General features: G+C 37.7%; 1 protein-coding gene across 1 annotated transcript; it reads left to right on the forward strand.

Annotated features, from left to right (window-relative positions):
• The first annotated feature begins 3424 nt into the window (after positions 1-3424).
• Positions 3425-17273, forward strand: LOC115732406. Its single transcript, XM_048279768.1, has 9 exons — positions 3425-6385; positions 8473-9061; positions 9172-9236; positions 10852-11040; positions 11083-11556; positions 14644-15342; positions 15434-16150; positions 16945-17170; positions 17260-17273. The coding sequence occupies exons 1-9, from the start codon at positions 3425-3427 to the stop codon at positions 17271-17273; spliced, it is 5934 nt and encodes a 1977-aa protein (XP_048135725.1).
• The last annotated feature ends 1288 nt before the right edge of the window (positions 17274-18561 follow it).

Raw genomic sequence — 18561 nt, forward strand, 5'->3', positions numbered from 1 at the left:
AATTAAGGATTTTTTCTGAAATAAAAAAAAAATTCAGAATGATTTTAGGACTTAATCTAAAATTGAGAGTTTTTTTTAAGAGAATGAGGCTACTTTTTATCACACAAAAAAGGGCAGTTGTCGACATCCAAATTTCGAAGAAGAGACCTCGGGCAGAGCTCGAAAGAGTGAATAAATATTGCTAATTTAAACCATAGTACAGGGCAGATAAAGATATGGGGACATGTGGGGTCTGGACTAAGGTCACATCACATCAAAGTCATGACTAATGCACTCGCCCCCAGCTGGCATACACTTCAATGAAGTGACTTCATTGCAGCCTTTGAAGACAATACAAGAAAAATCAAGACTTATTTTGACAGTGACAGCCATCTTTCTTTAAATTTTATTTAGCTACCATTCAACTTCGTCTTTCTTCCTCGGCGTGGCATTTGGGTCGTTCTCAAGGTTCTAGATCGTTGGATCAATGATACTAAATCTTAGCCGTTGATTTCTCATCCTTTCCTGGGCACAACCATTCTTCCTCCTCCTCTTCTTCTCCAGAATCTGGGTGACCGGGTCATCATTCTCTCTCTCTCTCCGTTTTCTCGCTCTTTGCTTCTGGTATAGAGAGAAATGCTGTCAACAGAAACGAAATGGGTTACGTTAGCATAATAATTTTTGAATATTTGTGAGAATAACCGTACACGTGAGATACAAATTCTTAAAGGAGTAAACCTTTTAATAATACTTAATTAATCATTATTTTTTTTATGATCCAAAACAGACTATTAATTTTATAATTATCCAAAAATTACTACATAATCAATTCTTAAATGAAATATACTTTTTGTCCTGTAAAAATGACGTTTATCAAAGAGAATCACCATATGTAACTTTCGCCTCGTTGCACTGCACATGAATGAGTGACTCGCCCCAGCTTGGACACACTTCAGGAAACCTTTTTGAACATCAACTGTACTCTTCTCTTGAATTTTAATAGTCCGGGCAGGAATCTAAGCCTAACCTGCTGCCTTCATTGGTTTGACCATTAAAACTGTCCCAAAATATGTTTTTCCGACACGAGGCTCCTTTTATTTTGCAAAAAATAAAAATTTCGAAAAATATTTTTTAAAATATAATTGTTTGTATGGTTTGAAATAATTAGTTAAATAAAAATGTTCTTATTGTGGATGACAATTTATATATGGATATTTTCGTGAAAGATAAAATGTATTCTTTATTCATTCATTCTTATAAACATATAAGTGTTCATCTTTAGGAAAATATTTGTCAAATCATTGATTTTTTGTGAAATAAAAACAACCCAAATTAATATATTTTATTATCTTTTTTGCTTTTCTTTTGGTTAATCTTTCTTTGGTTGGATTGATTGGTTTTTGTTGATATTGCTATGATAAAACAGAAATAGCACTAAAAATAACATGTTTTTGCCATTAACGAATGTCTTTACAACATATGAAAGTTTTACCATATATGAAAGTCATTTACCCTATAATAGATACATTTACCAATTACAAGTAGCACACATTTAGAGTAATACGCAATCTTATCAACATATTAGAAATTGATCGGTACGGATTGCTTTTCAACGTCAAACATCTAATTTTATGGTTTGATTAGTTGATGACGGAAGCCCCTCTTAAAATATAAAAAAAGTACTTGAGGATGTACTGACCAACCACAAAGGGGTTTTTGGTTTTCCTCGATACGACGAGAAAATTGAATTTTATGCACTACAAACTAGGTTATACTTATCAAGCTAATTACAAAGAAATATGTGCCTCATCACTTTTATTGTTTTGACTTAGTCAAAATACTTTCGAACGGTGATAATGCATCTACCCAATTGGGGGTAAATTGACATTTCCAACCTAACAATTTTGTTTGGACCAAAAAAACAAATGACAATTTTGATGGGCATGTTTGTCATGTGAGACTAATAGGCGCATAGAAATTTGGCCAGCTAACATTCAACTATATCCGAGGCCAATACGATGAATACCTATCATATGCTACTATTACTTTAACATTATACTTAATGAGCATCTCTCTCGTACAATTATTGAATATCTGTAGTACGGTAATTTTTACGTTGACATAACCATTTTCTTAAAAAGTGTTACGGAATGTAAAGTGAAATTGCTCGTTACTAAAAAAATGTCATGCTTACTTAACTCCAGGATTAGTGCGGTTGGTCGAGGCATAGCGAAAGTTTCAGCTCGAAATTGGGGAATCATTCGTTTGAATCCCACAAATTGCGTGCATGCTATTTGAGTTAGAGTCGGCTACGTAGGGGCCTAAGCTCAACCGATTTTGCAGGATATTTCATTGACTTAACCTCCACACCTATGGCCCTAGATTGTAGCGAAAACAATTGTGTACTTTAGGAGAATGCTAACTTCATGTGGTAATTTTTTTTTCCTAGTATGTGCATTTATTCTCCATATATTAGGTAGTTACTATGCAAAAGGTCCTTATCACCTTAATTACAAAGTGAACGTCCCTGGTGACTTTAATTAGTCAAAACATTATTTTTAAAAATTAGGCGTAACCTTTTCGAATTGTCATAATGGATATACAGATTAAGGAGTAATTTCACATATTCTAATCTAACACTTATGGTTGGCAAAATAATTAAACAACTTCAATATTTCCTTATGAACTGAGTTTTTTTTTTCCCACTTAAAGGATTGATTTGAGGTGCTTTCTGGCAATAAACCTCTCAAAGTTCGGAATATGATAAATGAAAAGTTAAGACATATTGTCACCTAACAGTCAACATTAATTAGATATTAGTATGTGACCAATTAACAGTGGAGGAAAGGAAAGAGACTTAGATATTGGTGCTCGTGATCGGTCAAGCATAGAAATAATCAAATGAGAGATATAAACATCATAATTTTTATACGGCAATCACTTAAGTATTATAATCTTTTTTTGATCACTAAGTGTCATGATTTATATATGATACTCACTTGAGAATCATAATTAGTATATAACTTTTTCAAACACCATTTGAGCGTCATAAGATTTTGAAATAACAAGTGCCATGCCATGTCGAATTTCCGAAATTCTTGAATGAATGTTCCTAAAACAGTTTGGCCCTTCAGCTGTGATTTGAAAATTACAGCACTCACGGCAACGTTTAACATATGGTTTGCAAGTCCACGTTGGTGGCTCGACAGATGGGACCCACTGCGGTCTTTCTTTTATTTTAAATCGTTGGATCTCCAGAACTGAAGCTCACCCGTTGATTCGTCATCCTTTTCTGCGCTCAAATCTTATTCCCCTCTTCTTCTCTCAATCGTTCTTGCTCCGTTTCGCTCTTTCTTCTCCTCGGCCAAACCATCCTTCTTATTCTTCTTCACTGTCTCCCCGTTTTATCGCTCTTTCTTTCTCGATAAGAAAAAATCAAAGCAAAATGTCGATCGATCCTGCCATTCCTGTTGCATCTTTTGCATGCGATGTCTTGAAGTGCGTAGCTGTTCCTGTCAAGCGCCAATTCGGATACGTGATCTCCTCCAAGAGCTACGCCCAGGATCTTCAGAAGGAAGTCGGGAAGCTGACGTACGAGGCTGAGAGGATCCACAATGCCGTCGAAGTGGCCAGAAACAATCGTCATATAGTCTACAGTCAAGTCACCGAGTGGCACGAAAGTGCAGAGAAGACCTTGAAGGAGGCGGGAGAGATGTTGGGAGAGTTCGAAAAGGCGAGCAAGAGTTGCTGCTACGGGACTCTTCCCGACCCCAGTTGTCGCTATCAGTTCAGCAGGAAGGCCAAGGATAAGATCGAGCTCCTTCAGCGACTCGCTCGAGATTGCAGTGAATTCACGGAGATCTCCTTCATTGATCCTACTCCGGGGAATGTCACTGCGGCCTCCGCTCCTCCTGCCAAGGACGATGGCGTCTTCGAATCCAGAGCTTCGATCAAACGTAAAATCATGGCCGCTCTTGCTGATAACCGCAACAGCGTGGTTGGGGTTTATGGGATGGGCGGGATCGGCAAGTCCACCCTTTTGGAAGAGGTTGAAAGAAGAATAAGGGAAGAGAGGTCGTTCGATCTGGTCGCTAAGGCCGACGTGTCGGAAAATCCAGTCGAGAGGATTCAAGAAGAGATCGCGTACGGGTTGGGCCTTAGTGACATAAAGAAGGAAAAGAATGTCCGCTTGCGAGCGAAGCTTCTGCGTGAGAGGCTAGAAGATGAGGAGAGGACGAAACAAGAAGACGAGAAACAAGAAGATGAGGAGAGGACGAAACAAGAAGATGAGGGGAAGAAGAAGAAGAAGAAGAAGAAGGTGGAGAGGACGAAACAAGAAGATGAGGAGAGGACGAAACAAGAAGATGAGGGGAAGAAGAAGAAGAAGAAGGTGCTCATAATACTGGACAACTTGTGCGAAGGGCTTGACTTGAAATCAGTGGGCATTCCTTGCGGACACGACAACAAAGTCATAGGATGCAAGTTGCTGTTGACTTCAAGATTCCAAGATGTTTTGAGCAGGGATATGGGCTGCGACAGGGACTTCCTCCTGGATGCACTGAAGGAGGAAGAGGCAAAAAGACTGTTTGAGAGGACGGTGGGCGACAAAGTTCATCACGATCCATTCAAATCCTTGGTGGATGAAGCTCTCAACATATGTGCAGGTTTGCCTTTCCTAATTATTGCAATGGCGAATGTTTTTAGAGACGCCGATTTTCCCGTATGGAAGGATGTTTTGAGACAAATCAAGATGTCTACAAACAGAGGACTCAGTGAGAGGATAAACAAGATGTTGCAGTTGAGCTATAATCGTTTCAAAGGGGAGGATGGCAAGGAGGTGAAGTCATTGTTACGGCTATGTGTCGTTTATGGTGTCTCTAAGCCCTCTCTTGAAAACTTGGTGAGGTATGGCGTGGGTTCGAGGTTATTTCGAGAAGATAGCAGCATGGAAGAAGTGAGAGACAGGTTGAGCTCACTGATCCAAACCCTGAAAGCCTCCTCCTTTTTGTTAGCAGACGAGAAAGATGCTGATGTTTTCAAGATACACGACTTGGTTCGTGGATTCGTTGCCTCGGTAGCTTCAAGAGATGACCCTCTTCTGGTGTTGAAAAATCATGATAAGTCGGTGATAGAGTTGCCGAAGGACAAGCTCAAAAGTTGCACATCGGTATGCTTTCCCTACGTCGACATGGAGGAGCTTCCTGAAGAGTTAGATTGCCCTGAAATGCGGATCTTTTTGTTGTTCGCAAACAATGAATCTCTTAAGGTCCCAAGCTCATGTTTCAACTCTATGCGAAAACTCATGGTCTTACATCTTTCTCGAGTGCAGCTCACTCGTTCACCTTCGCCGTTCCAGTTCTTGGAAAACTTACACACTCTGTGCCTAAATGATTGTTCGTTAGAGGATGTAGCCATGATCAGCGAGCTAAAACGGCTATGTGTTCTCAGCTTTGCGAACTCCAAAATTCAACGATTGCCAAAAGAAATTAGACAATTGGTGGAGCTACGGTTGTTAGACTTAAACCATTGCTCAAAACTTGAGATAATTGAACCGGGTGTGCTTGGGAGCTTGATGAAATTGGAGGAGTTGTATATGGAGAATAGTTTTGATCGTTGGAATGCCGTGGAGCAAACTCCGCCAACTAATGCCGGGCTCATTGAGTTGAACAAATTGAAGAATCTCTATACTTTGCATGTGTCCATTCTCGATCCGAGTGTGCTCCCAGAGGATCTAAATGTTGAGAAACTAACCAAGTACCAAATCCGGATAGGTGATGTGCCACGCCAGCGAATTCGCATTGGATCGAGCATATTGGAGCTTACGTTGGATCCAATAAGCGATATTCTTCAGAAAGGATGCATACAAACTTTATTAGCCAAAACCGATGATCTCTTTTTAGGCGGATTAAATGGAATTGAGCAGACTATTTGCGTGTTATCCCAAAAAGGCTTTTCGAAATTAAAGCACCTACAAGTCAAGAATAGTTCCTCCGTCCATTACGTCCTCCAATCTCCATCGGATACGGAGTTTAAGATGTTGGAGTCGTTACTTCTCGATAACCTCATCAACTTGGAGAAGATATGCAACAACCGTATCTCCTCCAATTCCTTCAGTGCATTAAAGATAGTACGAGTTGAAAACTGCAACAAGATGGAAGTTTTGTTTCCTCTTTCATTATTGAGAGAACTTCCACAGCTTGAAGAGATCCGAGTTGTTGAGTGCCACTTAATGCGAGAGATTGTAGAAGTTGATGATAGTGACAAAGTTGAGTTGCCAAATTTGCGGGTATTGGAATTGCGTGACTTGCCAAATATCAAGAATTTTGTCACCAATGGGACGGCTCCTTCAAGTAGTACATCAAATGACCAAGTTGGCCCTCAAATTGCATTCTTCAACGGGCAACAGGTAACTTTCTATCAAAACAATATGATATTTGTTGATTTTTGTTCATTTGCTAATTACATGTGACATAGATTGTTATCCTTATTCATTTTTGTTCGGTTCATTTTCTACCTAATTACCTTATTCCAATCATGCCTTCTCTGTAATTGCATAAAGCAATCTTCTGTTACTCTTCATTGCGAAGAAGTTCAGCTAATAGAATGAAATCCATGTAAATTTAGATTGTGATAGGACTTGAGTTTTTTCCGCTTACATGTGGCAAGTAAAAATTCTGATATCTAGATGACTAGTAAAATTCAATACGAAGAATGGGCAAGGGGATTGGATTTTCAAATAGTAGGAACGATGCTAATCTAATTGATGCACATCTTTTCCCTATCGTGGGTTTCAATAAGCACTTAGTCATCGCACAAGTCCTACAAGTATAAATGCTCATTGCGTTTTTTTCCTCATTTTCTTTATTTATATTGGAAATTTTTAACTCATTGTAAAAAATCACATGTAACAAATAGGTGGAAATAGTAGTTAATTGTTTAACAATTTTTTAGTGTAGTAGGTAAGCTGTTAAATTGGTTAGTGTTAGTAATAGAAGTAAACTAAGGATAAACAGTGACAATTATCATTGAAGTTGATGGTGGAGTTCAAGGCTTGTGCAATGCATTAGTTTTGCAAGTTGTTAAACATGAGCTTACATGGAGAGAAATTTAAGTTGCCATTATAGATTTATCTAGTGTGAAAGGAAATTAGCTCCATCGTAGGTTTAATCTTATTATACAAATTACAATATTTCGCGCATAAATTGATTGGGTCTGGAAAAGCCCAAGCGGGCTTAGGTGGATGGTGAAGGCATTGAACGTGGGAAACTTCGGTTATAAAAAAAGAAAAAAGTTACTTGCAGTGACTAAACTTTTATGATAGTAATTTCGGCATAACAAACATAAATCTTCATTGCATTTTTTTCCTCATTTTTCTTTATTTATATTGGAAATTTTCAACTCATTGTAAAAAAATCACATGTAAAAAATAGGTGGAAATTAATTAATTGTTTAACAATTTTTTAGTGTAGTAGGTAAGCTGTTAAATTGGTTATTGTTAGTAAGAGAAGTAAGTAAACTAAGGATAAACAGTGACAATTATCATTGAAGTTGATGGTGGAGTTCGAGACTCGTGCAATATATTAGTTTCGCAAGTTATTAAACATGAGCTTACATGGAGAGAAATTTAAGTTGCCATTATAGATTTTTCGAGTATGAAAGGAAATTAGCTCCGTCATAGATTTATTCTTATTATATAAATTACAATATTTCACGCATAAATTGATTGGGTCTGGAAAAGCCCAAGCGGGCTTAGGTGGATGGTGAAGGCGTAAAAAGGAAGTTACTTGCAGTAACTAAACTTTTATGATAGTAATTTCCCTTATGATATACTAAATTACTTTTCAAGATTGCTAATTTTCCTTAGGTAGGTAGTAAATTAGACATACCTTTCTGTAATTAAGGAATTATAGCATTATAATTTACTTCTCGTGATTGAAACTTGCCTTGTTGATCACTCCATGAGATGTTGTCCTTTGTTTGTGAGTTGCCTATGTCTTTCATAATCACGGTGATTCTACAGTTTCTATATAATTTTTTCACGTCAGTAATGTGCATTGTGAGATAGTGTAGTACTTTTTGGCAATCATCCGACAAAATGAGCAATGTAACGTCAAAGTAGGAACATAAGAGGGAGTGGTTTACCTTATAGGAAGGAATTTATCTTGAATGTACTTCCTTTTGCTTTAAGGATCACTAATCTTCGTAGTCATTAGCAAACTGAATGAATGCTATTTCTTGATGACTGTAGTTTCCCTTATTGTTAATAAATTGCAAACAAAATCTAAACGATCCACGAATTTTTTGTAAATAAAAAAAAAATGAAGTTCATTAGTGGTTCTTGGGGTCGTAGAGTACCTTTTCTGATTGTAAATTAGCCTGTGTTTATCATAGATTTTTGTAAATGCAAAAATTATCCTAAAGTCCGTAAATTTTCTTCCGCAACCATTTGTAATAACCTGCTATAGCACGTATGCTGATGGGTCTATCCGTCAGGTTTCAATCCCATCCTTGGAGTCCTTGACAATGGTTGGACTTCCCAATCTGGAAGATATATGGACCGATGAATCTCCGTTGGGGCTGAGCAGTCTCCAATTCCTTGAGGTCTCTAGGTGCAAATCTCTCGCAAAGGTCATCAACTCCAGGTCACTGGTAAAACTACGCAAGCTACACACTTTAAATGTAGAAGCTTGTGTTTCGGTGCAAGAAATTTTTGACCTCGACGGACTAGGCACCAGTGCAAATATCGAAACTTTTTCTGAGCTAGACACCATCTCTATAAGCGGATTACGAAGCTTGAGGTGCATATGGAACAAGAATCCTTGTGGAATTGTGAGATTCCATAAATTAAAGCAATTAGAGGTGTCTCATTGTGAGAACCTCGGGTTTTTGTTTTTCCCATCCATGGTTCAATCTCTCCCACAATTGAGAGAACTAGAGGTACGACATTGCGAGAAGATGGAGGCAATCATTATAGAGGATGAAGGGTCGAGAATAGAAACATCAGAAACTCTAGTATTCTCGATGTTGACCAATTTATGGGTTGTAGGTTTGGAAAGTTTGACGTGCTTCTCTCGCAGAAAGTGTAAGATTGATTTTTTTTTCTGGTTTAATCATTAAAAATCTTCTTAGATTAATTCATCCCTGCAATGTAAAAGATGGCATTCCTTTCATCTAATTGAAAATCAATGACAGGTTCACAAGAAGCTTGGAGTGAGGATTGTCTCAAATCATGCTACACTACTCTCTTCAATCAAGAGGTACGTAACAAACGCTACGTCAAAATCTTAAATATAACAAAAATCCAATGATTGCATCAATTTTATGTGCATAGCACTTCACGAGTTTACATGCTGTTCATTTCAAGTTGCCATCTAGCGTTACAAATAATTGGGAAGTTTAAATTCACATCAATAAGAGTTGGATCAATCACATCAAATTATTAAGAGATATTAAAAGATGATATATGAATATAGATAATTGTTATGCCGGCCAGGTAAATAAATAAAACTAACAAATAGTTATATTGGAGACGAAGCATGATCGCCAAAGCCCACTTTGGTTAAAATTGATTGCGTTCCACATAATCACCGCACCATAAAAGCTGGATAAGCCAAAGTAGTCTTACTCTTCAAATTGTGATTTTGAATTGAAACGAAGAATACAAAGTCGGATAATTAATCTTCAGTGAGCTCAATTGTCAACTCTCAAATTATATGGTTAAAGTCACTCCTGGTAACTATACAGTAAAAGATTTTGTGAAATAGCGATGTTCATTGGAGAACACTATGTTTTTGTTAATTTTGTTATAAAATTTATGTATATTAAGTTCGTATAAGTACTGTCATTTTCGGATTTCTCGGATAATCATTTGCAAACATGTTAATTCATATTATAAATTGCCAGCCTTTCAATTCTTATGTTTGTTGTTATTAGAGAATTCCACTAGTTCTCACGGCGTGCACAATTACTTTTGGGTATTTTGAAACTCGATGGATGGATGAATTTCGTTGTAAATGTAAATAGCATTATTCGAGTGACGAAAAACAGAACATGCTAGGCTCTTGTTAATATGATAGAAATGTTTGTCACCTCATGAGGTAGATTATAGACATCTGCAGTATGAACTACAATTTTTATCTAACTATTGGGTCATCCAACACCGTAACAAAGTAATGAATCTTAAAAGGAAAATTCAATCAATTTTCAAGTGTAAAATGATATAAATAAGATTTGTTCGTTTTGACCCAAGCAATCCCCCTTTTTCATTGTTTCGTTTTAGCATGACTTTTCAATTTTTTGAGTGACATAATATTGAAAAAAAATAATAGATATTGACTTTAACCGGAAGTAATGACGCCCTTGACCTTTGCACGTATATTTTGGAGAAATTAAAGATTATAACTGAAAAAATTGTAATATTATTTATATCACACGTGTTTAATTTGAGTGAATAAGTAAAATTAATAGAGACCTAACGGGCTAACAAGCACGGTATGGGGAATAATACACTAATTTTGAAGTTAAACTAGTGAAAAATGAGACATTCAAGCTACTTTTAGTAAAATGAAAAAGGAAATTTGCTAATATGGACAAATCAAACAAATTTGAGGTATATCATCCTTTTTGTTTTCAAATATTTCATGTTGCCTTTTGAACTGCCCTTAAAAAACATGGGTAGACTAATAATATGTCAAAACATAAACAGAAAAGCTCTGGTTGTCCTGGTCTGTGCAATCTTTGGAATGACCTTTGCAAGATGAGGATGCGGCTACAATCGATAGACCAAGATTGTTAGGACCACCGCTTCTTCCATATGTATTCATGAACTTTTCGAACTAACAGAATCACTAATTTCGTGAGCGAATACTGCAGGTTGCGTTTCCTTGCTTGGAGACATTACACATCTGGAGTATGGATAGCATTGAGACAATATGGGACAATCAAGTTGCTACGGCGTCTTTCTGCAAACTAAAGTCACTCAGTGTTTTTATATGCAACAAGCTAGTGAACATTGTTCCTTCTTACATTCTTGGACAGCTCAAGAGCTTGGAAAGTTTGGAGGTAGAATTATGTCATTCGCTTGAAGTTGTTTTCAAACTGCAGCCAGTGAGTCCTCTAGATGGACATCCCATTGCTCGTTTCCCGCTAAAAAAGTTGGAGTTAGCTGGATTATCAAAGCTAAATAGTGTATGGGATAAGGAACTTCACAGTCAAGTCAAATTCCAGTGTCTCCATTCCGTTACCGTTTCCAGATGTGAGAGCCTCACCTCTCTGTTTCCAGCTTCATTAGCTCGGGATCTAATGCAACTTGAGGAGTTGAAGATCGATGGATGTGGTGGCATTGTGGAACTCATCGAGAAGGAAGGACTAGTTCCCAGGGATGTGTTCCCTAAGTTAACCTGCCTCGAGCTTAACCATCTACCAGAGTTGAAGTGCATCTACACAGGAACACATGCTCTACGTTGGCCGGCATTGAAGACCTTGGAGGTGGATGGCTGTAACAAAGTGGAGATACTTGCTTCGCAACCTGATAATGAGATGCCACTTCATAAACAACCTCTCTTCTTGATAGAAAAGGTACGACCCAAGATGTGTTCATATAGATGATATATTCATAAAGATAATTGTTATGCCGGCCAGCTATATAAGTAAAACTAACAAATAGTTATATTGGAGACGAAGCATGATCGCCAAAGCCCACTTTGGTTAAAATTGATTGCGTTCCACATAATCACGGCACCATAAAAGCTGGATAAGCCAAAGTAGAGTTACTCTTCAAATTGTGATTTTGAATTGAAATGAAGAATATATAGTAGAGTCACTATACATACAAAAGTTGGATAATTAATCTTCAATGAGCTCAATTGTCAACTCTCAAATTATGTGGTTAAATTCACTCCTGGTAACTATATAGTAAAAGATTTTGTGATATAGCAATGTTCATTGGAGAACACTTTATTTTTGTTAATTTTGCTATAAAATTTATGTATATTAAGTTCGTATCAAATCGTGTCATTTATGGATTTCTCAGATAATCATTTGCAAACAAGTTAATTCATATTGTAAATTGCCAGCCTTTCAATTCTGATGTTTTTAGCTACATCCTCACGCAAAAGGAATGTGGTTCTGGTTTGAGACTTTCTTTTCGTAAAGGGACGTGGGACGTTCACAGAGTGCTTACTTTAAGCTCTACTTACTTCATGCTTTCTTTACTTCTCTTCTTTCCCTCACTGCACTCGATGAAAGGTATACCTTATACAATCTAGTAACCCTTTAGTCCAGGTCGGTATCATTGTCCAATCCATGCTTTGTGTTGTAAGCTTTTTCCAACTCAATTTGTTTGGCTAGCATTCCTCTTCTTCTTTTTTTCCTTTTCATGGGCGATAACGAGTGACAAACAGAACATGCTACTCTCTTGATATCCGAGGATTCCCACGTGCAATGGATCTCCTACCATTGTTATTGCAAGCATCTCATACATGCTATCTATGAACCATGAGTGGTCATTTACAAGAAATCAATATTCTGTATTTTCAAAAAACATACGGAAATATAGCTTAAAAATACAATAATATCCCAAATTATACGTGTATTTTTCACACGTATTTTTATACCTTTAAATGCTTCAATCATGTACAAAAATGTACCACAACGTAGAGCATTTCAAAACGAACGCGTCGGTACCAAGAACGCGCCGATCGGACCTCATACGCATATTTACTTTAAGGCAAAACCGGAAATTTACGTGCTAAAAAAAATTGCGAAATTGTCAGCCAGCTGCAAAAGAGGAATATTCTCGCGTGAGGGAGGGCAAAACCAAAAAATAAATCTTAAAAAGGAAAATTCAATCAATTTAGTATATTGAGTTCTTTCAAGTGTAAAATTTTATTAGTAAGTTTTGTTCGTTTTGACCCAAGCAATCCCTTCTTCATTGTTTTATTTTTTGACTTTTTCAATTTTTTTAGAGTGATATAATATTGAATAAAAATGATTGATATTGACTTTAACCGGAAGTTATCATGTCCCCGACATATTTCACGTATATTTTGGAGAAATTAAAGATTATTACTTAATAAATTGTAATATTATTTTTGTCGCACATGTTTAATTTGAGTAAATTAATAGAAACCTAACAGGCTAACTAACAGAGTATGGGGAATAATACACTAATTTTGAAGTTAAACTTGTCCAAAATGAAACATTGAAACTACTTCTAGTAAAACGAAAAAGGAAATTTACTAATATGGACAAACCAAACAAATTTGAGGAATATCGTCCTTTTTGTTTTCAAATATTTCATGTTGTCTTTTGAACTGTCCTTAAAAAATATGGAGAGACTAATAATATGTCAAAACATAAACAGAAAAGCTTTGGTATGTCCTTTGCAAGATGAGGATGCGGCCACAATGGATAGACCAAGATTGTTAGGACCACTGCTTCTTCCCCATGTATTCATGAACTTTTCGAACTGACAGAATCACTAATTTCGTGAGCGAATACTGCAGGTTGCATTTCCTAACTTGGAGACATTACGCATCCAGAGTATGGATAGCATTGAGACAATATGTGACAATCAAGTTGCTGCAGAGTCTTTCCACAAACTAAAGTCACTCAATGTTTGTAGGTGCAACAAGCTAGTGAACATTGTTCCTTCTTCCATTCTTGGACGGCTCAAGAGCTTGGAAAGTTTGGAGGTACAATCATGTGATTCGCTTGAAGTTGTTTTCAAACTGCAGCCACTGAGTCCTCTAGATGGATATCCCATTGCTCGTTTCCCGTTAAAAAAGTTGGAGTTAGAGAGATTATCAAAGCTAAAGCGTGTATGGGATAAGGAACTTCACAGTCAAGTCAAATTCCAGTGTCTCCGTTCTGTTACCGTTTCCGGATGCGAGAGCCTCACCTCTCTGTTTCCAGCCTCAGTAGCTAGGGATCTAATGCAACTTGAGGAGTTGAAGATCAATAAATGTGGTGGCATTGTGGAACTCATCGAGAAGGAAGGACTAGTTCCCAGGGATGTGTTCCCTAAGTTAACCTCCCTCGAGCTTAACCATCTACCAGAGCTGAAATGCATCTACACAGGAACACATGCTTTACATTGGCCGGCATTGAAGACCTTGAAGATGGATGGCTATAACAAAGTGGAGATATTTGCTTCGCAACCTGAGAATGAGATGCCACTTCATGAACAACCTCTCTTCTCGATAGAAAAGGTACGACCCAAGATTTTTGTATTAATTAATTTCTTGTTGCTTCGATGGTAAATTGGAAGTGATTTAGGCTAATTCCGATGGTTCAGCTCTCTCTTGAGTTCCATGAAAATTTAAAATACGTGGCATTTGTGTTATATAATTTGGACTTTGTAAAGATGCCTGGTTTTATGCTAAAAACGGGAAGATGTGACATATAATTGAGATTAATGTCTGCAATTTGTGCGATTGTGATTATAATTGAGTGCAAACGGGAATGTAGGGATTTACTTGAGTGCAAACGTGGATACAACAAGTCAAATGTAAAAGATCGGTGATAATGTATATTGCATGAGGTGCATTTCCTTCCATTGAATTGCATGAGACTCAACATCTTAAAATGCAGGGCTTGTACCACAATACACGAACACTCTTTTAACTAAGCTGATTTTAGATTCTGATTTGACTAATTTCTCAGGGCGCATTCTCAAATCTGCAAGAGTTAAAATTGGATTTATGTGGACGGATGGAGTTATGGCATGGGCATTCTCATGACGGAGAATTCTTCTGCAAGGTTAGAGTTCTCGAGCTTCATCATTTCTCGAAGGAATCTACAATATCCACATGTCGTCTTGTTCGGAGTTTAACCAGCTTGCAAGAGCTGGTTGTACGTAATTCTGATATAGAAGAGCTGAGCAACATTGTGGAAGCCAAAGAAGGCCCAAGGCACGAGCTAAAAGTAATACCACCATTTTCCAGATTTTTTCAACATCTCAAGACTCTAGATGTGTCATTTTGTGATGGGTTATCAAAGATGTTCACACCGACAATAGCTGGAAATTTGGTGGAACTCACGAAATTGAGGATAAGTAAATGCAAAATGTTGACAGAAGTCATTTGTGATGATGGAGGTGAGGAGGGGCTTGTGGTGGTTTTCAATCAATTGAAGTATATGGAGCTTGATGGGTTGACGGGCTTGAGATGTTTCAGCTCAAGTAAATACGCTTTAATGTTCCCACTCTTGGAAGATGTCATTGTGAGTGGATGTTCCTGCATGAAGTTCTTTTCTGAGGGACCAATAAAGGCGCCAAAGTTGGAGAGAGTACAAGTCTCAAGAGAAGCGTGGTTTTGGGAGGAAAACCTCGACATCACCATCCAAAATATGTTTAAAGAAATGGTATGCATTGGTTAGCAAATTCTGTGAAATTAGATGGCCTTTTTGCATTTTGCTAACTAGTGTTTACATTTAATGATGCCTTTTCAAACAGGCTACGGTTGCGGGAGTAAAGTCGATGCGGCTGTCTGAGTTCCCCGAGCTAATTGAAAAATGGCACAGCGAACTTATTCCCATCAAGCCCTCTTGGCAATTAGAATCACTGGCGGTGGATAAATGTCCATCATTTACTAACGCTATTCCATCAAGATTGATACCTGTTTTAAACAAAGTGCAAAGATTGCATGTGCGCGATTGCGAGTCGCTAGAAGAAGTATTCAATCTTGAAGGGCTGGAGCGTGTGCGAAGCACTCGGTTGCTGCCTATCTTACAAGAACTAGAGTTGGTCAATCTACCAAAGTTGTGGCGACTATGGAACAACCACCTTCAAGGGACGCTGCGCTTCGATATGATATTTGGGCTCACCCTTTATAATTGCAGCAACTTGAGACATGCTTTCACTCCATCGATGGCTCGGTGTATTGTCAATCTACAGTGGATGGAAATAAAGGAGTGTGGTCAAATGGAAGGAGTGATCGCAGAGGAAGAAGGGCAGGGAAGCGCAGTGGAGAAGATTACATTTCCTTATCTTAAACGGATGACGTTGGAATGCTTGCCTAATATGACTAATTTTCTCTCGGGGAAGAACCGTCCGCTGGAATGCCCTAGATTAGAAGAGTTGACCATTGCCTACTGTCCCAAGATGAGAAGCTTAACTTGGCAACCTTCGATGGAGATCGACCACCGCGCTCCTTCACTTTTTACTCCGGAGGTCAGTCTTGTTTTTCTTTATCCAATGCTTTTGATGTTTAAAATTAAACATCTTGTCAAATGGAAGCACCAGTGGAAGTTGCAATGCGACATCCACTTTTTTTCTTTCATTTGTTTTTGCCTCTGAAATCCTCAACACGCCACACAATGTCATCAGTCAAGGATAAGAAATTGGTTACCCATTACAAATTGGATAAACTGAAATCTTCCCAATCACCGAAATCAAAGATAAAGAAGTATGCAACTAGTCACCTGATTTTTTGGTAGGGACAAGTTGCAATAACGTAATTCACAACGAAATGAAAATTCCATACCGGCTCTTAAATGAACAATTCATAGCAGCTCATACAATCGTTTCATTTTTTTTCGTATTAGAATCTATTTTTGCATAACATGTTTTATTTGTTCACGAAGACTAGTTGCATTTTCCCGGGGATCCTCGTTAGTGTGAGAAACCCGCCTTCAAATTTCTTGTCATGCGAAGTTTTTAAGAAAATTGCAAAAGTATTCATGTGTTATTTGAGGTCGTCATTTCGTTCTTTGGATCGTAATTCAGTGAAATGTTCTCCTATCTTTTTTGTGCATGAGTATTGACGGGTGGTACAGGCCGTAAGGTAGCTTATTTTGTCGCACCACACGCGGCCTTAGTCATCGATCCATTAGAATGAAAGCATCAAGCAACCTCTCCTTGATTGTGTCACTAACAAGTTCTAGAATGTTGTGATTTGTGAGAGGAAAGTAAGTCCATAATTCAATGTCATCAAATTTATGGTGTCATTTTTCCAAATATGGCAGGTACAATTTCCTAAGCTTGGGTCGATATTTCTCTCTCACATGGAAAATTTGAGCAAAATATGGACAGACAGTCCTCGATATACTCTCACTTTTGAACATTTACGAGAAGTGGAGGTTGAGAATTGTAAGAGCCTTGAAAATCTGTTTCCGCGTTGGGTGGCTGCAAGTCTAAACCAATTGGAGAAACTTCGAGTGGAGTTTTGTGCAATCAAGGAAATAGTCGCAAGTTGGGATAACAATCCACACTCCACTACCGCTCAAGTACTTTTCCCCCAATTAACCTCTCTGGTGTTCCATGATATGCCACAACTCAAGAGTTTCTGCCCTGATTTGCCTACTTTGAACTGGCCATTCCCGACGGAATTGCGAGTGACACATTGTGACAAACTGAACATGTTTCCTTTGGTGGCAACCATGAACAAGTGGCCTCAGCGAGTTGATCATCAGAACATTTCAAACCAAGAAACACACTCTTCATTTGAGAAGGTATGACTACAACTCTTCTCCCTCGGTTTCTACTTTGTTCTTTAAAGCACTTACTAATCTTATGTTCACTGTATATTAATCGTATCACGATACTAACATGGTATCCGTTGCCTATCGGTTTGTCGATAATACAAGATATTTCTAATATCATAAGTATACTTTTCATTTGGGGACACTTATGAGATATTCCATTATCTAAAATTACAAAATAATTGCAGATTTTTTTAGAACATAAGATATTCCTTAAGTAATCTAATTAAGTATAATGTACTTGGGAAGGTCAATGAGAACTTGACACATGGTCCTCTCCATTGTTCTCACGTTTCTCACCATTGAACTTTTCTTCTCTTTTTTATTTTGTACAATCTTTGAAAAACATACCCTAATTTCATTTCAAAAATAAAACCATTGGAACCCTAATTCACCGTATTCTTCTTTATTCTTTAATTCACCCCGTTATGTTCCACGTCCACTGCATACTAACGAAAACTCGCAGCCCCCTTCCTTATAGTTTTTAGACAACGTAACGAACCTCATATGTTTTAGTAACACTATGAGTGCATCCCGTGACATGTTTGCCTTTTACGGCACATGATTTACTGCTGAATCTTGTTGAATCTACTTCTCTCATTGTATCGGCAATTTCGCAGGACATTTTCACCTTAGAGAGACTTTCATTGGTCGATAAGGATATTCAGATGATACAAAATGGAAAATTTTCTGAGGACATCTTTGGCAAGCCAAAAGCACTAACATTGGCATGTTTTCATGATGAAAATGCCGTCTTTCCTCCCATATCCTCCCTCTTACGGAGATTTCGGAACCTACAAAGCCTTGAGTTCTTTTGTAGTGCTTTTGAAGAATTATTCCCTGATGAAGGGCTTGTTGACGAGGGAAAATGTTTGGTGCTTGAACATTTAAGAGAACTCAAGTTGAGCAAGCTACACAACATAAAGCATGTATCAAGCAAAGACTGTTTAGTGTCCAAAATTCTTCGGAGTATTGACAAACTTGAGGTTTGGGAATGTCCTAGTTTGACAACACTATTTCCACTCGAGATATCCTTTCAGAATTTGACGGAGCTAGTGGTGATGAATTCCTCCGGATTGGTACATCTAGGGACAACTTCAA

This window comes from Rhodamnia argentea, chromosome 5 (genome assembly GCF_020921035.1).
Source record: "Rhodamnia argentea isolate NSW1041297 chromosome 5, ASM2092103v1, whole genome shotgun sequence".
NCBI lineage: Eukaryota > Viridiplantae > Streptophyta > Magnoliopsida > Myrtales > Myrtaceae > Rhodamnia > Rhodamnia argentea.